Source organism: Epinephelus lanceolatus, chromosome 7, assembly GCF_041903045.1.
Source record: "Epinephelus lanceolatus isolate andai-2023 chromosome 7, ASM4190304v1, whole genome shotgun sequence".
Classification (NCBI taxonomy): Eukaryota; Metazoa; Chordata; class Actinopteri; order Perciformes; family Serranidae; genus Epinephelus; species Epinephelus lanceolatus.
Window position 1 is genome coordinate 27,482,797 of NC_135740.1, and position 23,880 is coordinate 27,506,676.

General features: G+C 40.0%; 1 protein-coding gene across 1 annotated transcript; it reads left to right on the forward strand.

The window, feature by feature from the left end:
• The first annotated feature begins 2,468 nt into the window (after positions 1-2,468).
• LOC117256933 (high-affinity choline transporter 1-like) lies at positions 2,469-23,228 on the forward strand. Its single transcript, XM_033626678.2, has 9 exons — positions 2,469-2,544; positions 11,296-11,615; positions 13,792-13,905; positions 16,210-16,365; positions 16,819-16,967; positions 18,610-18,753; positions 19,570-19,723; positions 21,123-21,340; positions 21,427-23,228. Exons 2-9 carry the CDS (start codon positions 11,432-11,434, stop codon positions 21,982-21,984), a joined length of 1,677 nt encoding a protein of 558 aa, XP_033482569.2. The 5' UTR covers positions 2,469-2,544; positions 11,296-11,431; the 3' UTR covers positions 21,985-23,228.
• The last annotated feature ends 652 nt before the right edge of the window (positions 23,229-23,880 follow it).

Genomic DNA, 23,880 nt, shown 5'->3' on the forward strand with positions numbered 1-23,880 from the left:
TCTTCTCTACACTTTCCCAATTCAACCACTGTCCCTGTTTAGCCTGGGCCACTACCTTTGCACCCCTTACTATCTCTTCCTGTCTGCGTATCTGTTCTACAACCAGCTTTCTTTTATCTTTGAGGCCTGCTGTATTCCATACCGGTTTACCTGAGCCAAGCCCCAGGCCTCCCCGGCCAAACTGAACATTACCTACAATCTCTGCATGTCTAAGAGCTGCCTCTGCCTCCTGAACTGCCGATCTTGGGTTCCACTTCCTCCCCTTGGTTGGATTTGGAACCACACTCCTAACTACCACGTCCTTACTCCCAGATAACAAGAGCTCTGTCCTGACCTTGGTACATTTAAATTCCTCTGTTAAACTAGATACTGGCAGCTGAAGTATCCCTTTTCCATACAATGCAACACTACTTAGGCACCTAGGAGCGCCCAACCACTTCCTAATGTAGGAGCTAACCGACCTTTCCATTCTCTCCACAACAGATATTGGAATTTCATAAACTGACAATGGCCACATTAACCTAGGATATAGCCCAAATTGCAAACACCACAACTTCAACTTTCCTGGAAGTTCTGATTTATCTATTCTATCCAATCCTTCAGCCACATCTTTTCTAAATTTCACCACCTGTTCCTTATCATTCAACTCTACATTGTAGCACCTACCTAAGCTCTTTACTGACTTTTCCCTAATTGTTGGGATGTCCTCATCATCTATGACAAACTTCCTATCACTTAACTTCCCTCTACATATCGAGATGCTTCTAGATTTACTAGGCTTGATTTTCATGCTGGCCCACTTGAGGTTCTTATTTACCTTCTCTAGTAGCCTCTTTGTACATGGCATTGTTGTGGTCACCAGTGTCATGTCATCCATGTAAGCCCTAACTGGTGGAAGATGCAACCCATTCTGCCGTCTCTCCCCACCTACCACCCACTTAGAAGCCCTGATGATTACTTCCATTGCCATAGTAAATGCTAATGGAGAAATTGTACACCCTGCCATGATGCCTACTTCTAGCCTCTGCCAACCTGTTGTGAAACCTGCTGTACTTAGACACAACCTAATATCCTGAAAATATGCTTTCACTAAGTTAACAACTACCTGTGGCACTCTGAAGTAGTCAAACGCACTCCAAATGAGGCTGTGCGGTACTGAACCAAACGCATTTGCAAGATCTAAAAATATTACATGTAGGTCCCTTTTGTTAATCTTCGCTGCCTGAATCTGGTGCCAGATCATGCTAGTATGCTCTAAACACCCTGAAAAACCTGGTATTCCTGCCTTCTGCACCATGGTATCTATTAAGCTATTCCTTTCTAAGTAGCTAGCTAGTCTCTGCGCTACTACACTAAAGAAAATCTTCCCCTCCACATTCAAGAGAGAAATCATCCGGAACTGGCTAAGGTCCACAGACTCCTTCTCCTTAGGAATGAGGACACCCCCTGCCCTACGCCATGCTCTTGGTATAATTTGTTTTTCCCAAACTATTCTTAGCTGTTTCCACAAAAATTTAAGGGTATCAGGAGCACTTTTATAAACCCGGTAGGGGACTCCATTAGGCCCTGGGGCCGAAGAAGCCTTTGCACGCCTGACCACCTCCTGAACTTCCTTCCACCTAGGTGGCCTGACATCCATCTCATGCTCTATCCCTCCTAATGGAGGGATATCAGGTGGGAAACCTACTATCCTATTCTTCTCCAAATCTGAATACGTGTTTCTCAAATATTCTTCAACCTCTAACCTTTCTGCTTTAAGCTGCCCTCCCTTTTCCTGGCTGAACAATCCTTTAACAAACTTAAAAGGGTCCCTGAAATAACCTGTCCTAGCATATTCCTTCTTCCTCCTCTTTTTCCTGAGATGCTCCGCCCTTCTAAGAACTGCTAGCCTGCTCTTCAACTCCTCTTGCAACACCTTAATTCCCTCCCTTTCTTCTTCTGTAGCCTTTTTCCACTGCTTTCTTAACTGTCTCCTTTCCTTGACTAACTTCTCTATTTCTCTCTGCCGCCTAGACTTACCTGACTGTACCCTCTCACTCCTCTTTCTCTCATGCACCCCAAACCTCTCTACACCATATGAATACATTATATCTCTAAAGAGGAAATACTCTAAAAAACCCAACAACACCTAAATACTATTACTTCATTACATTGCACATCTGCAAATGTGGATCAGTTTTCTATGACAGTCAACAGCAGTACTATGAAACAGACAGATATTTTCTCTCAAGGAAATAACCAAACAGGAGATTGGTCACAGATAAGGAGATGAGCTGAATCAAAATACCTGAGCTGTGGTGTCTTTGTTTTTTCTTGATGACCTGAACCAAGGCATGAGTTTATGAATAAGCAGCGACATAAAAATATGTCATCCCCCCCAGTTAACTTTTATCAAGTAAACAGGCTGCCTACCTGTTTAAGGGGTTATAGTGACAGACAGACAGATGGACAAACGTCAGACAGACAGACAAACATTCAGATAAACATCACTGGATGATTCACTGTTCATTCCCACAGACAGCCAACCAGACGCTCAGCAGACTGGTGAGTTAAACAGAGAGCGACATTCATTCAGTTGTCTCATTTGTTTAAACCTCTCTCAGTGAACAGCCAGCTTCATTCTACTTTTATATACTTACAGCTAAAGTTGTAGCCGTTGACCGTGAATTGAACTTGCCAGCTTGTGTTTGCCAACATTATCTGGCTGTAATACAGCAAACACTGAGTTCAGTTCAGTACAACTTCAGGGGGACGACCCAGTCAGCAGTAGTGGAATGACAGCTCACCTATATAGTCCCAATAATTCTGAAGCAATTTTACTGCAAAGTTTATTACTTGGATCCATTTTGTGTTACTTTATACTGAAACTACTTTTCAGGTGGCATTACTTTTTCCTCATAGTCTATTTTATTGGACAGTTAGGCTTTAACTTGGTTACTAATTTGCAAAATTTTAAAACTTTATAGTGAGATAATAAAATACAGTGACTTGTTTTTTCATTAAATTACCCAACACTAGCCTGTAAGGACAGGTTAGGGACTGTTTATACTTGTGAGAGGGGAGGGGTGGTGCAAAAAAGTGTTTTTATTTTGAAAGAGACTGTATGTAAACGTTAAATTTCCTTTGAAAACAGAATTGTATTTTGAAAGAAGACAATAGCCCTTTTTCCCTGATTTCTGATTTTCAGAAATCAGGGTTGGATTTCTTTGGACACATCATGTGCAACAAACGCTTCTATCAGAAAAAGAACATAACCCAATCTGAGCTTAAAATAGTAATGTTTAATCAAAATAACTTTATTCTACGTGTCATTTAAAATATGTCCAATAATAAACCGCTTTATAAACTCCAACAATTAGCAACAATTAAAAACAAAAAATGTACTATTGGCCACTCTCCCTAATGTGACCTCACATCCAGTTTGTCTTTATTTAATATAGGCATATAACCAAAATGGGTGAAGATGTAACTGTACTTTATAGAGAGGTTTTTATCCTACATCATTGTGGTACACATTGAGGGGCCACCAACCTGCAAGTTTCCTGTCGAGATTTTTAGTGGTTTGATCAGTTCCCAAATGTCTTCCCCGAAGTTAAAATGCAACTTTTTTTCTGGAACAGCTAAAGTCTTACACAGAGATGTGTCAGATTACCTGAAATATGGATCAAGGTGTTAGTGGCGCCACATTCAGTTTGTCATAGAGGAACGTACAAGTAAAGTACACACTGTGACATAAAAAAAGGCTGAATGTATGACTTCACTGTCTGTATCTCCTATGGGACCAACATGGGTGCATATAAAAGCAAGTCAGATAGCTGGCTCACCACTTCAAGAGTTGCAGAGATTCATCAATTAATCGATCAATTATACTAATATATCATTAATTATGTGAGTTCCAGCTTGAGTTATTTGATAGTAACTTCAATATCTTTTCATTTTATAATGTTTGAGCAAATGATTACATCGGGTTGGGCTTTAAAAAAGTGTGGCGGCCATTTTTATCAATTTTCTAGCATTTTACAGACCAAATTATAAATTGATCGAGAAAATAATCAGCAGAGTGAACAATAATAAAGTAAATGTTAGTTAGCCCTATGGGCCCGAACGACGCATAGTGCGTCCAAATTCACACCCGTTCTTTTCTGTGGATTTTCTCCGCAACCGTTCGTCATAGCGAGAAGCCATGCATATCACGTGAAACAGCGGAATCGTAGCTTCCCGAGAAGACCAAGCACTTGTCGGTAGTAAAGTTACACTAAAATGATGTATAACAGAGCTTTCATACAGCTTTGCACACACATTACTCTTGGATGGATTACTCACGAATGCAGGCTCGCACAGAAATGTCACGCATATCACATGAAAGCACAGGATCAGAGCTTTCCAGTGATACTACACACATCATTGTGCTGTCATCCCATCACGCTATAAATACAGTTCAAGTGTCTACAAAATAAAAACCTGACGAATTTCTTTACAATCCATTATACAGATCTTGTTACCAGTCACTTCATATAGTGAGGAATATCGTATCTTATCACGTCTTAGGCTTGCGTGTGTTTCTCCCTGTCTATCCACGTTTGTAGTCCGGCTTTCAAGATGCAAATATCTCCATATTGTCCAGTTGGCACTCCATCAAACTTTGTATGACAAGACCAGCCACTTCACCTTTGCGCAAACAGACAACTGCAGCCTAATTATGCATGCTGACAGGGCCGTAGTCACCATATACGTTGAGGCGGACATGTGCCCCCCCACCAATGCCCAAAATGTTTCCCCAATATAAAACTGAAACTGAAAAACAAATATTATCTTGGAGGACATCATTGCACTTGGTTGACTATTTTTCTGTTAGATGTAAATATTGCATGTTTCTTTCAGATAAAACACATTTTTGACTTGTGAATGAGTCAATGGAATTTCTTGCAATAATGAAAAAATACTGGCAATCATGTCCGCCTGGCACAAACCACATGTTTTGGACAGCTGTGAAGTGACAGAATGTCCCAGCATCATGGTTCTTATATTGTCAGATTCCAGAGAGTCTCCCCTCTTCATATATGGCAGAATATGTCATTTTCCAACTTGCTATGGTGAGATACATGTCAAAATGTAAGAATTTAGTCATACGGATTTGTTTTTTTCATTGATATAAAATTAATATGAAATACAGGCACATAGGAGGACATGGAATGATGGCAAATCTGGTTAGCCCAGATTGTCCTGAAAAAAAAACAAGATATAGCATGTGTATGTAGCCTTTATAATGACTGTGATATGAGCTTAAAAGTAAAGGCAGTAAAAATACCCCAGAAAGGCCTAGGGCCCATATAGGGTTAGACTGTTATAGGTGGAAAACCCATGTTCTCTGTGTGTTGCCTCGATGCAAAAGGAGTAATACAAGAAGGATTGATAACAAAGGTATTGTAATGATCTGCAGAGAGGCTCTGGAGAGGAAGGAAGATATTTTGTTTTGAGTTCTTAAGAAGAACTCACTTGTTGGATACCTCACTGGACTCACTGGAAATGAGAAACAGACTGTGGAAATGTCTGGCAACCGACAACTAACAACTACTGGTTATTCGGGTATTTAAATAATGAGTCATTTGAGTATCTGTGAAGCTCTGTATGAACGGCCCCGTTGGAAACATGTAGGTGTTTTACATAATCCTTGACTCATGTGGAATGTGATATGAATGTTGCTGGCCTGTATGCCTCTTGTCTTCTTCTGCTATTTTGCTCATGTTGCTTTCATGTACTGTATGTGTTCTACAGAACTCCTTGATGACAGTCAGCTCATACACTACATCACTGTAGAGATGTGGATATGATACATATGTGGAGACCAAGTCCAAGAAAAGGATAAGTCATGAGGAGGCAACTAGGAAAGAGTAAGAGAGAACAAATCAGGTAGAAAACACGATGAAAACTGTTTGTGTAAAGACAGTTGAGTTCTTAGCATTTCTGGTCATGGTGAGTAACTGTGCTGCTGAGGCAAAAAGAAAATCTGAGAGAGTAGAAATTATGCTACAAGAAGGTTTTTGGATATCATGGGAAAAGGAGAGGAAGTGCAGGGGCTGTTCAGGGAGGCTTTCAGGATTGACAAGGCTAGTTTTATTAGAGGATGAGGGGACAGGAGAATTGAGTCATAAGTCCCGTTTACACTGCCTGTTCAAGGCAGGAATTTCACAGCGTTATTTCACCTCACCATTTTATATTGAAGGTAATCATAGAAGGTGGGGACAGAGTTGTCTCGCCTAGTAACAGCACTGAATCAAAGTATGTGTTAAAGGGACAGCTGGTAGGACAGGATCATGGACGGGACAAGTGACATGTTTTGACGATGTGTTTTATGTGTGATTAACTGCTGGGAGACTTAAAAGAGCAGCTAGCAGTTAGCAGCTAACTCAATGAAGAAGAACAGTGGCCGAAATTGACCCTTCGCTAAGTCCCGCCCCCAGACACAGACTGGCCAATCATAACATAGCATAAGATCGGCTCAGACCAGGGTCCGACAACAACACAGCTGTGCTCCATTGACTCTAATGCGGTCATTTCAGATTTCCTTCATTTTCAGGCTGGTTTTGTGGATTTGGAGCTAAATGTTGTGCCTGGGGCACGTCGTGTATTAATGATACTTGTTACCTGGAGAGGTTGGAAAAAGATATACATGTCTTCCCTGTTCCAAAACCAGAATCAGCCCTGAAAAGTGTAGGGTTAGCTAACTAGCTACTGAAGATATAGCCTACTGAATGTACACATGCTGCTTTTGCTTTTTAATGATTATAAAACAAAGACCGACCCTGCTGTACAGGAACCAGTGAAGGGAAGCAAGGAAACTTTGCTGATATTCAACCAGCTGCGTGTCATCGCACTGTGCACAGATGAATGTTGTTTGACTTGCCCTGGAGAGCCCTGCCCGTCCGGCAGCGGAGGTCCAGGTGCTGGCAGCAGCACGGTGACGAAGCCAAACGCCTTTCATCTGCAAACACTACGATGCCACACAGCTGGTTCAATATCAGTGAAGTTTCCCTTTATATTCATTGTCTTGTGTGGGGATCAGCAGTGATGTGGTGGTTCACTTTTACACTGTGATCTCTAGCCTATAGTTCGGCTTTAGCTTCTAACTATCTTTGTCTTTTGAACCTGTTGTTGCTGCTGAGTCAGTTTGACATCCTGGATATGTCCTTCAAACACAGACTGTAGACCCCTCTGTCTGCTTCTCTCTGGAATCACTCTTTCATTTTTACAAAAATATGATAATATTTCGAGCAGAGGACGAGATTAACTACCATAACAGGAGCAGTAAAAGATTGTTATTGCCACGTTATGCCATTGTTATAGAATGGTGCAGGAATGAGTCCAAAAACCTGAAAACGAGTTTGCATTTTTTTGCCTCTTATTTCGTCTCGAAGTCAATGGGTTTTTGGTTAGATGCCTGAAATAAGGTCTGTGGTTAACACAAGCTTAAGAGACTTTCACATTTTGTTCTATGACATAATGTATGCCAGTAAGTAATCCATTCGGAAATTTTGACGCCTTTATGTGTCTTAAAAAAGGCGGTTAAACAAGTGGCTAAATGAGACTACAGAACATCATCACGCAGAACACAGCTTTACAGCCAGTGTTGTTTGTCTACATTCTAACATTAGTGTTTTACTTCTGGCGATTGCATTTATGCTTCAAAAATCATAAAAGTGGTGTTAATTTGTGAAGATTATCTTGCTGGACAAAACATGTAAATATCATAAACGTCTGTAGAACACAGAGACTTTATTCTGCAATAATCCAAAGTCCAGTGGAAAAATATGACTGGCTTTTTGTTGAGGGAACCAGGACAATGCTAACCTGTGAATTGTCCAACAAAAAATGTCACCCCTGCAGCATTCTATTGTTTATAAAGCACTGTTGATGCATATGTGTTATGTCACACTACAGAGGCCGATGCTGTTGTGTTACACGTCACACCCATTGTGCCTTTTTTGCTTATCTAATAGGCATGCTGTGTAAAATCACACACAGTTGTGGCATGATGCTGCAGTTGTTTGGTTCTATGTCAAAGGGGCTTTATTTTCAACCCAGTAGAAGGCAGTAATGCAACATTTTGGATGCAAACTGCCTCTAAAAACAAACTAAGAAGAAGAAGAAGATGATGATTTTAAAGTGCCTTGGTTTACCATGGAGACACATGGTAAACCCTAACAAACTTTCTACCATTAAAAAAAAAATCACCTATGAAAACTACGAAACACAAACGGACATGTTCCAGCAGGCAAAATCACTGAAATCACTTGAGTACTTTTAACCTTTACACTTTAAATACACGTTTCTGATAATACATACAGTCAGGTCCATAATTATTTGGACAATGATACAGTTGTCATCATTTTGGCTCTGTACACCACCACAATGGGTTTTAAATGAAACAATGAATACCTGCTTAAAGTGCAGACTCTCAGCTTTCATTTAAGGCTTTTTTCAAAAATGTAGTATGAACCATGTAGGAATTACAACCATTTCTTCACACAGTCCCCCGACTTTAAGGGCTCATAAGTATTTGGACAAACTAACATAATCATCAATTAAACAGTCAGTTTTAATACTTGGTTGCAAATCCTTTACAGTCAATGACTGCCTGAAGTGTTGGACACATAGACATCATCAGATGCTGGGTTTCTTCCCTGGTGATGCTCTGCCAGCCCTTTACTGTAGCCGTCTGCACTTCCTGCTTGTGTTTTGGGTGTTTCGCCCTCAGTTTTGGCTTCAGCAAGAGAAACGCATGCTCAGTTGGATTCAGGTCAGATGATATGACTTGGCCATTGCACAACATTCCACTTCTTTGCCTTAAAAATGTATTTGGTTGCTTTTGCAGTATGCTTGAGGTCATTGTCCAACTGCACTGTGAAGCATCGTCCAATGAGTTTTGAAGCATTTGGTTGAATCTGAGCAGATAATGTAGCCCCAAACACTTCAGCTTTCATCCTGCTGCTCTTGTCAGCAGTCACATCATCAATAAATACAAGAGAACCAGTTCCACTGGCAGCCATACATGGCCATGACATAACAGTACCTCCACCATGCTTCACTGATGAGGTGGTGTGCTTTGGATCATGAGCAGTTCCTTCCCTTCTTCCTTCTCTTGTCTTCCCATCATTCTGGTAGTTGATCTTTGTTTTATCTGTCCATAGTATGCTGTTCCACAACTGTACAGGCTTTTTAGATGGTTTTTGACAAACTCTAATCTGGCCTTCCATTTTTAAGGCTAACCAATGGTTTGCATCTTGTGATAAACCTTCTGTATTTATTCTAGTGAAGTCTTGTCTTGCTTACAAGAGCAGCAGGATGAAAGCTGAAGTGTTTGGGGCTACATTATCTGCTCAGATTCAATTAAATGCTTCAAAACTCATTGGACGATGCTTCACAGTGCAGTTGGACATTGACCTGAAGCATATTGCAAAAGCAACCAAAGACATTTTTAAGGCAAAGAAGTGGAATGTTCTGCAATGGCCAAGTCATATCATCTGACCTGAATCCAACTGAGCATGCGTTTCTCTTGCTGAAGCCAAAACTGAGGGCAAAACACCCAAAACACAAGCAGGAAGTGCAGACAGCTACAGTAAAGGGCTGGCAGAGCATCACCAGGGAAGAAACCCAGCATCTGATGATGTCTATGTGTCCAACACTTCAGGCAGTCATTTACTGTAAAGGATTTGCAACCAAGTATTAAAACTGACTGTTTAATTGATGATTATGTTAGTTTGTCCAAATACTTATGAGCCCTTAAAGTCGGGGGACTGTGTGAAGAAATGATTGTAATTCCTACATGGTTCATACTACATTTTTGAAAAAAGCCTTAAATGAAAGCTGAGAGTCTGCACTTTAAGCAGGTATTCATTGTTTCATTTAAAACCCATTGTGGTGGTGTACAGAGCCAAAATGACAACAACTGTATCATTGTCCAAATAATTATGGACCTGACTGTACATGCTTTTACTTAAGTGAGGGTTTGAATACAGGACTTTTTCTTGTAATGAAGGATTTTAACAGTGTGGTATTGGTAATTTTACTTCAGCAAGAAGTCTAAATACATCTGCCATCACTGGGTATACTGGGGTCATGAGGCTGGAGAATGAACTGGATCAAAGCATCTGTGCTCCTGCCTGTGTTGTTTCCAACAGATTTCACTTTGTGGTGTTTTAACAGCTGATGAATGTCATGTGGGAGCACAGCTCAGTGGATTCCCATACTATCAGGGGAATATGGTGAGAAGGCCAACATTTGTTGACCTTGCTGTTGTTGCCAATCTCACCAGTCTGGGCAAGAGAGAGCTGGTTGCCAGATAAAATATTAAAGTTTTCACCCAAGGGAATAAACACATTTTTGGCAGCTGCCATCTTAAAGTCAAATGTGAGAGTGGTCAGATAATCCTAAGTATGGTAAGCTGTCACAAATGTTCCTGTGGATATTCTCATTTATCCAGGTCATAGTTATCTCAAGGCAATTGAATCGAATGCAACTGGACTTAGTTTTGTCTTAGAAGATGTTTCACCTCTTATCCAAGAGGCTTCATCAGTTCATGCTTGTCAGACTAGGCTGGAACTAGTCTGACCAGACCAGTCAGACTAGTACAAGTACAAGACGTAGTACAAAGTTGCAAGTGTAGCAGCTGAAAAATGGTCATTCAAAGGCCAAAGAACACACCAGTCACACGAGAATTCAGGATCTGCACAATTTGTCTCTATAACATGTAGCATAGGGTACAGTCAGTCCACACACACACACACACACACACACACACCCTTGGCATTCCTGTGGATGACACTTGACACGTACTATCCACCGAAACACTGTTACAGACCAAGAACACCTCCTCACTGCAACTGCACTTCCTTATGGTTGTTGGTGCCAGATGGGCTGGTCTGTTGGGAACTGCTGATCTGCTGTGATTTTCACACACAACCATCTCTAGGGTTTACAGAGGATGGTTCCAAAAAGAGAAAGTATCCAGTGAGCTGCAGTTCTCTGGGTGAAAATGTCTCGTTGATGCCAGAGGTCAGAGGAGAATGGCCAGACTGGTTTAAGTTTGCTCTGCTGTATCACAATGTCATTAATAAATGAAATGATTTTTTTTTTCAAAAATGTAAATTATAAGTACTTTCTACAATGTGGTTGATCTTCAAATAAACTTACATTTTGATTAGGAGGTAATTATAAAGCTGTAGGCTGCTATGTAAAAAAAAAAAAAATCGACCTTCTCCACTTCTCCTGATAGGTTTGCTTTTCCCCCCTCCTCAGCTGGTTTTATTGAGCCACACCATCCTGGTCCTCCAACTGGAATCCAGTGCTGCTTGTTTCAACTCGCTAACAGTGAGTTTGAGGAAGGCAGTGGGAGGCATCAGTCAGTCAGTCAGTGTCTGTCAGTCAAGGCAAGATGACCCTCAACGTGCCAGGTCTGGTGGTAATGGTGTTCTTCTACCTGCTGGTGCTGGGCATCGGCATCTGGGCGTCTGTGAAGTCCAAGCGGCTGCACAAGAGGAGCCAGGCGGACCGGACAGAGGTGGCTCTGCTGGGCAACAGAGGGATCAGCCTGGCGGTGGGAGTCTTCACCATGACAGGTGAGTGTGGGCGTGGGGGGCTAAGGAATCACATTTAAATTAGAGTAAGTAGAAGAGTTTCGGGGTAACATCTTTATGGACTTTTTTTTTTTTTTTTTTTACATCAAAGCCATGATTGAAGTTACAGCAGAAATATATAGGACACGTTGCGCGCGGACCTGCTTGGAGCGCGTGGTTGCCTCAAGCTTTACTGTGTGTTGTTTATTCAGTTTTGCAAAGTGATAATGCAGCTGGTTATGAAGGGTTTGGAAACCTATGGGCTATATTATACTAACTGACTGATTGACTGGTCAACTGGTACTGAATTAATTTACTGGATCCCTGTAAAAACAGGATGCTGATTTGTTCATTTTGATGTGAAATGTTAATATGAAATGTACAAACACACACAAAGCAGCTCGGGAATTCATTTTAAAACAAATTACTTCCATTTCCACACAGTCCCGTGTAGTTTAATCTGTTGGAGGGCTGCAAAGAGGAAAACAAATACTTGAGCGCTGTGCTGCATGAAGCTGCAGACGTGTTGCACCAGTGAATTTTGGCCATTTGTAAAAGTTCAGTTTTATGGATCATTAAAACTATGATGACTCACGACGTTTTTAAGTTATATCTCAACAACGCGGTTATAATTATAGTTGTACAATCGTCACGTTGCAGCTTACACCGTTTTCAAGCAGCGTTTTCTCCGGTCTGACTCTTAATTTATTGGTTAAACCAGTAACTGCATTCAGCAACTAAAGGCTATACATACAGTCACCAAGATGAAAAGACATCTTGACTAAAACTTTTCAAGTGTTTTACTAAAATGATAAGTTTTACCCGTTTTTGCAACATTTCCCCCCTCAGTTCAATGGCGTTCATTATGTCTTTAGTTTCTGATAATTATTATTTCCCCCCTCACTATATAGTTTTTTTGTACCATAAGTAAAATAATAAAAATAAGTTTCTAGTGAAATTAACACCACATGCATGCACACTCTTGTCGTGATGGCTCACCAGCAGATGGAGACATGAAATATAACTTTTTTCCCAGTATGTTTAATGTTAATTCATTGTGCAAATTAAGAAAAAGCATGTTGGCCAATTTTGATAGTTCATTTTAAAGCCGATATCGGTCAACAATGACGTGCCGATATTACCATGCATCTCAAGCTGAAATAAAATATAAATCTGAAAAGCAGAGCCCTCCAGTGTAAGAGATTAGACTTCATATTCTTTAGTTTTATGTGGTGTTTCAAATGTACAATAAGTTATTAATTATAAAGGATTGTTCTTTACTTTTTTTTGGTTTGTTTTTGACCCGTCTCAAAGCTCAACTCAACTCAACGTTGTTTAGAGCACTTTAAAAACAACAACAGCCGAAACAAAGTGCTGAACATAAACATACAAACATAAGACATAAAACAAACAATTACAAACAATAAAAACACTAAAACAGCTATACAAATATGTTTCCACCACTCCCTTTGAAGATGAAAAAACAGTTCCTCCTTCCACCAGTCAGTCCAACTTGAGTGACTTGCAGAAAATGGCGGAAATGACTCCACCTTCTACCATGAATTATTTAATTTTTAAAATGGACCCGTTGACATTTGAAAGTTAAAAAGTAAAAGTTGAGGATGAAATCCTGGAGTTGAAAAAAGTTTGTGCAATTGTTTTATATTTGGCCAAATTTAAATTTTAAATGAGACATACAATATAGTTTTGTTTTTGTTTTTTTTTAATTGAAATATTACTATTTCAAGCTCAGATTGGGTTACAATCGTTCTCTGATGGTGTGTCCAAAGACTGTCGGAAATTTGAAAATCAAATGATTAGCCAAAATAAAAAGTGCGTCCCCAATACTTGATAAAAAAATTAATTAAATTAATTAATCAAAAAGTATTTGACATGCCCCCTCGTCCAATAAATAACAAACAGTCCCTTACTGTTGGATGATGAGTAATTAACTAGTTTACTTCTGAAGTTATGAATAAGTGGACTAATACAAACTGTATAAAAAGATTAACTGGTTAAAGGACACATTTTTTTGTATGCTACAACTTATTTTTTGGACGTTATATTTCTCAGAGGTTAGTTTAGCTTAAACAACAGAGGGTTACAGTGTGATTATTGTAGCAATATTCATCTATACAGTAGGTGTGTTTGTGTTTATGTTTGTGCGTGCTTCCTACAGCTACATTTGTTGGAGGAGGCTACATCGTCGGTATGACAGAGGCAGTGTACACTCCAACCATGGGACTGACATGGGCTGTCATACCTGTGACAGCAGCGTCGTCTTTCATCATTGGTAAGACAGTATTTCCATCATAATAAGCGACATGTGTTTAGTTTGTTTGCTCAAATTGATATTAAATATAATTATTTTTTCCAACTTGAGACACAGTGAGGGGCATTTGTGACATCACACTGTCCTTCAGTATGATGTCACAGTTGAACAAATATGTAAAAATCTGAAATATTGAACTTTTCTCAGTCAGAGTTTGTAGCAGAGATTAAAGCTATGCTCTGAATCACTTGCTTCTTTTTACTGTCAGTAGGTACTGCAGCTGCCCTTTCAAAGTATGTACTGCTGCAGGCAGTATGCATGCAATTAAGACTTTGTTATTACAGTGCGTGCTGAACTTTGCCCCTCTTGCATATACATCAATTACCATGGAGATAAAAATAAAACACCATTTGCTGAGCTTATCAGATACAGGCTCTTCTGTTGTTACTTCAATGCATGTAGTATTAACTTTTAAGTTAAAGATTATAGATCCTGACATATTATATCCATGACAGTAAAATTACATATGCATTTTTCTCCATTGTTATTTTTATAGTTATGTCCTTTTGTTGTTGTTAATCTTTATGATTAATTTGGTTCACTGAAACAGTTAATGATCCTGTTAGTATTTGACAGGTGATGGTCGGACAGGTCTGTTGTAAGACATCTACCTGAGGCTATGTGCACCATTTGAATATATGTTAAAGAGGAACTTCAACAACTGACACATGAATTTACATATTACTGTATATGATATAAGGAAAGTTAATCCTTTTGTGGCTCCTGTGTAAAGTCTGATAAATTCAAACAAGACAGAAGACTACAAATTTGGCAATGAAAAAGAAACCTGGGGGCATAAAGTTAAAAAGAAACAGGGCGTCCGTAGCCCACTCCTCATCTCTGCTTGAGGCTACAGTAGACAGCTGCAGGGATGATGTTTATTATAGGCCAGCATGGAAGTTAGTGTCACCCTGGTTCCCTCAACAAAAACCCTGTGGGATTTTTGCATTGGATTTTGGATTACTACAGAAAATACACTCTGAGGCAAACAAACATTTAGGATACTTGCACATTTTGTTGAGCGAGATAATCCTCACAAATGAACACCACTAATACGATTTTTGAGGCCTAAATGAAATCACCAGGAAAAAAAGCCAACATTAGGCTATAAACGCATGTTTATGCTGCGGCTGAGCTCTTGGTAAAGTGATCCTATCTATCTATCTATCTATCTATCTAAACGAATGACAGCACGGTTACATGACTTCAAGTTTGCCACCACAGCAAGCTGAGTTAAGCACAGTAAGGTGTGATGACGCTCCGTAGTCTCATGTTGTTTACATGCACAAAAGATCCTGGCTTTTGGGGCGTCGGTGACTTCATGGGTAAAGCAGGCGCCCCATGTACAAGGCTGTTGCCGCAGCAGCCCGGGTTCGAATCCAGCCCCCCCCCCCGATATATTCCTGTTTACATGCAGCCGTGCATATTGTTTAACGTGCAGTAATTTGTCCTTTATCATATAAAGATGCAGTAAAGTGGAATGGCTGGTACTTGTGTTATGGTTTTTAAAAAGTTTTCCATTGGTGGCAGAGTTGTTCGACCGTGCGAACACAGGCTTGCACCTACATTCCTGAAATGGTTGGCATTGCAATGTTTGCACATATCCCTATTACTGTCATACTCAGAATAATAGTTGAATATTAGTGTACATGTAAACATAGCTGCTGTGAAGACTTATTGAATAAGAAAGTATATGCATGTCATCATATATAATAATAGTAGTTGTATAAACGTATGATTTATCCATGGTCATGGTTTGGTGTTTTTAACAGAAACCTTCACGGTCTGCATGCTGTTATGGTCTGGCTCTAAGACCATCACAAATAAGGAAACACATAGGGAGTTCCATAAAAATAAGTAATTTATTTTAACAAAAATTCAAGAATAAACAATATAACCAAGATAATGCAAAACTAAACTATACAAAAACTAAGGAATGAAGTCAATGATGCCAGGGGAAAAAAAAGAGACACCAAGTTCCCAGGAGGGCGGGTTTTAAAGGGCTGAAGACAGTGGCCAGCTGCCTCCAATCTCCACGACCAATCAAGCCACCGGCACTCTGAAACAAAAGAACACATACACCAACAACACCAACACCAAACCCTAGTGGAGACCCTGGGGCTGTGAAGAGGCTCCAGGTGTCTAAAGATTAAGATACTATAAGATGACCTTGTAGATATTTAGGTTTCGATGTTAAACAGATCTGTATGGCTGGTGAAATACACTACATAATGCTGAGTCATTGTTCGTGATTAAATTCTTTAGGTGGACTTTTCTTCGCCAAGAAGATGAGAGACAAAAGATATATGACAATGATGGACCCGTTCCAGACCAAGTATGGAAATGGTATAAGTGGAGTTCTGTCTGTGGCACTGCTGATCTCTGACATCATCTGGGTTACGGGAACTCTGATTGGATTAGGTAAGCCACACTGATGTCGGTTTTCTCTAAAGCCTTGTTTCCACCAAGCAGTACGGTACAGTTCAGTTCGGTACGCTTTTTTTCTGTTTCCACAGTGAAAAGTTGTGGATGGTACCAGTGGAACCGTTCTATGCTTATTGCACCGTGACGAACATTCACGATCCATTAAATCAAAATTATCATTAATCTGAAACATGTAACAAACCTGCATTTAATCACTACCAGTAAACTGACACGCCTGGTGTTACGCACTTACGGGAAAGAAACAAGCGTCTTGTGTTTGGGGCAGAGATGCTGAAACATGTTTCATGACAGGATAAAAAGATTTCACATGAAGTACTATAATACGAGTAATCAATCAATAAATGAGGTTAAACAGAATGAGCAATTATTTAGAAATGTATAAAATGTGTATGTAAGTCTGCATGTATGTGGTTGTGTTATCTTTTATAGGTGCAACAATGAGTGTAATCCTGGATTTGCCCTATACGGTTTGCATTTGGATCTCTGCCGCAGTAGCCATCATCTACACACTTCTGGGAGGCCTCTACTCGGTCGCCTACACAGACATCATACAGCTAACCCTCATATTCTTCAGTTTGGTGTGTTCCTTCCTCACATTAAAGATAATTTCTTCCGACATTCAGCTAAAGCATCGTGAAGTTTGTTTACCCTAACTGCACACGATTCAAGAAAACTTTTCCTCCAATGAAGCGCACGAATCAGGGAGCGTATGAGTGCTTTTGATTAGAGGAAAACATCACCATGGAGTCCAGTAGAGGGTGGAGCCTGAGGGTTACAGTATCGTAACCTTTGTTCTTATATTTTATTGAATTTCTCTGTGGTGCCTCACCAAGGTATCCAGACAATCCCATAAACATCTGCTCATCACACCTTCAAGACAAGGCAGGTTTATAATAAATGAGAGCAACAGGGCAATTCAAAGTGCTCCAGATACAAAGGGCATTTAAATACAATTTAAAAGCACGGAAGCATTAAAGCGCCAAGAGAATACACAATAAAAATGAGCTGAAATAGAACAAGACAGGTGTAAAATACAGCAATAAAACACTACAGTGCAGTGTAAGAAATGACTGACTGATTGAGTCAACAAAAGGCCCTTTGAACATCACTTTTGATTTTTTAAGTGCAAATGCAATCGCAAGAAGTAGAAAGCCTCAGTTTGTCAAGAATTTTCTCAATTCTCTGGATTCTTTGGCGTACGAGAAAAACTTTCTTGGGGAATTCAACCGAACATGGGGGAGTGGTTGATGTATAGATGGTCGTTCTTTGGGTGAAGTATTCCTTTAAAGAGAGAATAGGTTAATAGGGTGGTGGGTTAATGAATACCTTGAAGTCACATATATATAAAACACCAAATTTTACTTACTCAGTGCAGAACAGCATGATATTTTGTAGCTTAACAACTGTGGCTATTTTATATTTTGCCAAATTGTATTAAATTATCAAGGAAAAAAAATGACTAAAACACTACAGTGCAGTGTGAGAAACAAATAATTATTTGCTTTTGTTTCAGATCTCGTCTCCATAAAAACTGTGCGCTGTTACCCCATGTTTAGTTTTGACTCTGGGGACAGACGATTGCAGAAAGTAAAATCTGTGGCAAACAAAAGGTTATGATACAAACACATTTGTTCAGCAAGATGATCTTTACAAAAGAACACCAGTTTTATGATTATTGAAGCATAAATGCAGTCGTAAGAAGTAAAACGTTAACTTTATAAATGAAGTACACCACAGTCACATGACTTCAATCTCAGCACCACAACAAGTACATAACTGTATGACTTTATTTAGGGTGGTAACACTCTGTTCAGCCACTTGTTAGCAGCTGCCTTTTTTAAAACACGCAAAAGCTTAAAAAATTCATGAGTGGGATATTTACTAATATATTTTATGTCATAGAAGAAAAACATGACAATATCTTAACCACAGACTTAAAAAAAAACCCCATTGACTTCAAAATGAGGGAACCAGGAGTGCTAAAATGCTAACTCATTTCCAGGTTTTAGGACTTATTCCTGCACCACTCTATGCAGCAGAAGTTCGGGCATGTATTTTAGCCCTAAACCATTCAGTGTTTTATAAACAAACAGAACATACCAGAATGGATAGTCAATGGACTATCCATTCTGGTATGGATAGTGACACACAACCTTACTTCCTCAAATGAACATACATGTTTGAAATGTTAAAGTCAGTGGTTCTTTGTCTTTTCTGCAGTGGTTATGCGTCCCCTTCGTCCTTGTGAACCCCCATTTAACCGACATCACCAAGACTGCCTTCAACTTCACCTACCAGGCCCCCTGGATTGGTTCAGTGGATGAGGAAAGAGCATGGAGGTGGATTGATAATTTCTTAATACTGGTAAGGACTACGTTTTGTTTCAAACATGTGCATCAGCATTTCTATTGGCTGACAGAGCACATCCCTAGCGTGCCATAAGGGCTTCAATAGAAATGAATGGGAAACTGAGCCAAATTTTTTAGGACAAAAGTGTGATGTGACCATACCTATCAAAAAAGCATGTGTGCCTGAATTTTTTTTTTTTTTTTTAATTTTTACATTTGAAATGCATAAAGGTGACCTAGAATAGAGAATACAATGCACCTGTGTAAACCTACATTTGCCTAAACCTAACCTACATACCTTCCTATGCCTAAACCTAATTTACGGAACTTTACTTCCTTAAACCTAACCTACGTAACCTTACTTGCCTAATCCTAGCCTATATTACTTTACTTCCCAAAACCTAACCTACATAACTTTACTTGCCCACACCTAACTTATGTAACTTTACTTCGCAAAACCTAACCTGCACAACTTTATTTGCCTAAACCAAACCTACGTAACTTTACTTCCCAAAACCAAACCTACGTAACTTTACTTCCCAAAACCTAACCCACATAACTTTACTTGCCTAAACCAAACCTACGTAACTTCACTTCCCAAAACCTAATGCACATAACTTTACTTGCCCAAACCTAACCTACATAACTTTATTTGCCCAAACCTAACCTACGTCACTTTACTTCCCTAAACCTAACCTGCTTAACTTCACTTGATGATACATTGTGAAAGATACACATCTGCTTAAGGTCAGGATGCTGCACACAGGACTTATTTCCATTGTTGTCCAGAATGTACAGAGTGTAACAGTTGCTTTTATTTATTTTTTCTAAGTCTCTGGGTAACCTTGGATATCAGGACTTCCACCAAAGGACCCTGTCAGCTGCTTCGTCAGCCACTGCCAGGATCACCTGTTTTATTGCAGCTCCCATCGTGTTCATACTCGGAATCCCATCTACACTGATTGGAGCAGCTGCAGCATCAACAGGTACACCAGTAGAATTAAACAGAAAACCACAGAGAGACTATGCCAATTCCAGTGTTGGGTAAGGGTTACTTTAAAAGTAATCAAAGTACGTTATTGCGTTACTTTTTAAAAAGTAACCAGTTACTTTACTGCGTTACACCCTGAGAAAAGCAACTCAGTTACTTTAAAAGTACTTCCAACGTTACTCCCTGAGAAAAGTAACTCAAGCACTTTTAAAGTACTTTTGAGTATTCTACATTTCCTATTGGGCAATGGACCACAGGGCACTAAGCCTACATTTTTTTGTCTCCAAAATTAAAGTTATAGACCACTTGCCCTTCACTGAGATCCAGTTCTCCCATCACAGCCGTCACTTTGACCAGTAGAAACACAGAACGATCTGCTGCCATAGACAACTGTATGACAACAACACCCCAGCGTTTTTAATATTTCCTCTAGGGATGTTACCACACAGAGTAAAAGGGGGAAATGATGGTGTGGAACAGCAGAGGCACTTTGTCAACCCGCTGAGTTAACGTTACTGTCATTAGCATCAGCTTCATGTGAAACAGACTACATTATAGACGGTCCGTTATTTATTAATCCCTCTGTGTGTTTATATATTTACTTTTTATCCGCTCCGTTGTCTTTGTAAAGTTAACATATCGCACCGTCATTTCAAACTCAACACTTGTTTCAAATTAAAAGCCCCTTATAACCTCCGCTGAGAGAATCCCTCCATTTTCTAAATAGGCTTTTATTCTGAAACATTTGTCAGAACTTCCTGTGGAAGATAAAGTAGCTTGAGAGTTTACTTATGGCGCTTCAAATGTAGCTCCTGCCATCTGCTGACGCTTTTAGGTGACTACAACAACATGTCGGCTGGCACATGAACACACACAGTGACTCAAATAATAGTAAAAGTAATAAAAACAGGACAAGAATAACCTGATGACATCACACACGCCGTGAAAGACGACCGGGGATAATTGGTGAGTACCAGTGTGTAGCGTGTACCAGGCATAATGCAAGTCCTGAGTCTGAAATATGTCTGTCAGCGAGTCCTACTAAACCTATTTAGACTCCACCATAGACAACGCCAGCATTTCTCCGACCATGTAGCGAGCCACAAGCTCCGTGGCTTTTTTCAGACTGATAGGTTTAACGTTATCTCCGTTATTAGAACCAAACGACAGCCGTTGCTGTTTCGGAGCTGAAGGACCAGCGTTCTAAAAGTAACAGAAGTAACTGATGTCTTGTTTGAAAATGTACTTAAGTATTTGATTACTCAAACAGCAAACTAACGCGTTTGGTTACTTGTTACTGCAAAAAGTAATCAAAGTACTCTAACGCGTTACTTTGTACTTTGTAACGCGTTATACCCAACTCTGGCCAATTCATGTCACATTTTTGGTGACAGACTGGAACATGACCGGGTACGGCTCCCTGTCCCCTTATGAGCGTGGAGAGGCTGGTCAAGTTCTGCCCATTGCTCTGCAGTACCTCACCCCACAATACATCTCCATCATCGGTATCGGAGCTATCGCTGCTGCCGTGATGTCATCAACAGACTCTGCACTGTTGTCAGCCGCCTCCATCTTCACTTCCAACATCTACAAGAACATGCTAAGGACCAAGGTAAGAGGGGACCCAAGAGGAAGAGTAGACTTGTCTTGACCTTCCTTTGATGTTTAAGCTTACAGACTTTTTTTTTCCCACTGCAGGCTTCAGATAGGGAGCTCCAGTGGGTAATCCGTGTCACTGTGGTGGTAGTGGGCGTAGCTGGCACAGCGCTCACCATCCTACACAACAGCATTATGACTTTCTGGATCCTGGGCTCAGGCATAACTTACACCATCATGTTCCCTCAACTCATCTGTGTCCTCTACTTTGACATCTCCAATGGCTATGGCTCCATCATGGGCTTGCTTGATGCCGTGTTGTTGAGAGTGCTGAGCGGTGAGCCATCAATAGGGTTGCCTATTGTTCTCCACTTCCCAGGTTGCACTGTCGAGGATGGCGTATATGTCCAGCGCGCCCCGGTTCAGACTATCTGCATGTTGTCCAACATGTTTGCCACTTTGTTGTTCTCCTACCTGGCTTCACAGCTCTTCAACAAAGGACTGATTCCTGAGAGATGGGACGTATTTAAAGTGAAAACCCACAAACCACCACAGAACCTAACGCTAATGAGCAATGACATCACCAGAGCAGACGAGGAGGATAAACCTGAGGTTCAGAATGAGTCTGAATTAATGTTGAACACAAATCAGCAGGCTTGAAAGACACGATTTAATGGGATGCTAACATGTTTTGTATGGTGCTTTATTATCATATCTCTATTTTTATACCAAATACTTAATCTTAAGTGTTCATCACTTTTAAAAAGTGGATGTGTTAGTGAATTTATAATAACTGCTTTGGCAGTGGTGTTTTCACACCTGCCCTGTTTGGTTCGTTTCAATTGAACTCAAGTTCATTTGCTCCCTAAGTGTGGTTCATTTGGGCAGGTGTGAACACAGCAATCGCACTTGGGTGCACAACAAAACAACCGGACCGAGACCGGTTTACAAACGAACTTTTGCACAGTTTGTTTGCGGTCAGAATGTGTTCTGACCTCGATCTGAACCAACTGCAGTCACATGACACATTGTTTGGGTTAAACATGAGCATGTTACAGTCCTGGAGGATTATTAATGTGCACCTCCTCCTGTACTGCCTTAATATGCACATTCAGCACATCCAATGCATCAAAATATTGTTTTCTAGTTGGAGCCGCGCCTCGTTTTCAAACTGTATGGTTTGACTAAAATGAACAATGACAGCAATATAGTCCACAATGAGCAGCGCTAAAATCAACCTGCATAGTTGTCCCTCCATTGTGACATTAGAAAGTGTCACATTTATCTTGCAAGTGTACTCTTCTTCAACGTTTTGTTTGCTTCCTGGATTTTTCCCGCATGGAAATTCTGAAAAATCAAGAGCAGCTTTCTCGCACAAGGCATTTGATCTGGTCAGCTCGTAAATGCTGCCGTGAGAACACGAACCAACTCTAGGCAATTATGCAACTTTGTAAGAAAATGAGTCACTGATTCAGACCAAAGCAAGACAACTCAATGTCTGAAAGCACCCTAATTATGTTTACTTAGGTAGTTTGAGGTGCATTATTATGTATCATTAACAATTAAGATGAGAATTTATTGATCCCAAGGGGAAATTCACAAGCATCCCAGCAGTTACCAGCTGCAACATTAAAGTGATAAACACATTAATGCATCAGTAATTATAATAGAAATACATTCCTCTAAAATGGGTCACTCTGCATGACAACTTTTCCTTTTGGTATTTGAGGGATATTTTGATGGTAATACTTTTGTACTTTTTCTGCAATTACTTTTTTTATTTTACTTGTAACAGAGTATTTCTTAAGGTGCAGTATTGCAACTTTTACTTTCTAAGACCACTGTGCTTCAATCTAATTTCTTTTATTCTGCCTGATGTGGGTTGAATAAACGGAGTCCATTGACTTTGTTTCTGGTACTGATCAATTTTTATGTTGAACTATAAATAAAAGCCCAAATAAGCTTGGAGGTGAATAAATGAAAATGTGAAACTGTCTATAAATGTACAGTCAAATTAGGGATGAAAGGAATTGCTGGATAAATCTATGAACCCACACCTTCCCTTCATACGGTATGTTGGGACATCTATACACTGGGCCTGCATATAGGTGGATGGATGCACAGGTATTTGCCCTCCAGCATACCATTTATTTTAATGGCATACATTGTGCACGTCTTCACATGTTACTGCAGTAATTCTAATATTTATTAGAGGGGTCACACACACACACACACACACACACACACACACACACACGAAAGAAAACACCTCTGCCATTCTCTGCCAAATAATAACCAGCATATGCAATTATAATCATAAATAAATCTTACAAATGCCATAATTACCACTGATTATACTAATACGGTGCACTGCGGTTCTGTTTGTGCAGGTGGTGCTGCCATACCCCACCAGAAGCTGTTGCTCAACCGCTGTGGGTAGGTCAAAATGTCAAGCACTGTACTTTCTCTCCAAATGTATTAAAAAGTGCAGAACTTAAATGTAATATGAGTGTTATGTATGTTATATCATTGTTGGTTGTTATAGTTTTTATAAAG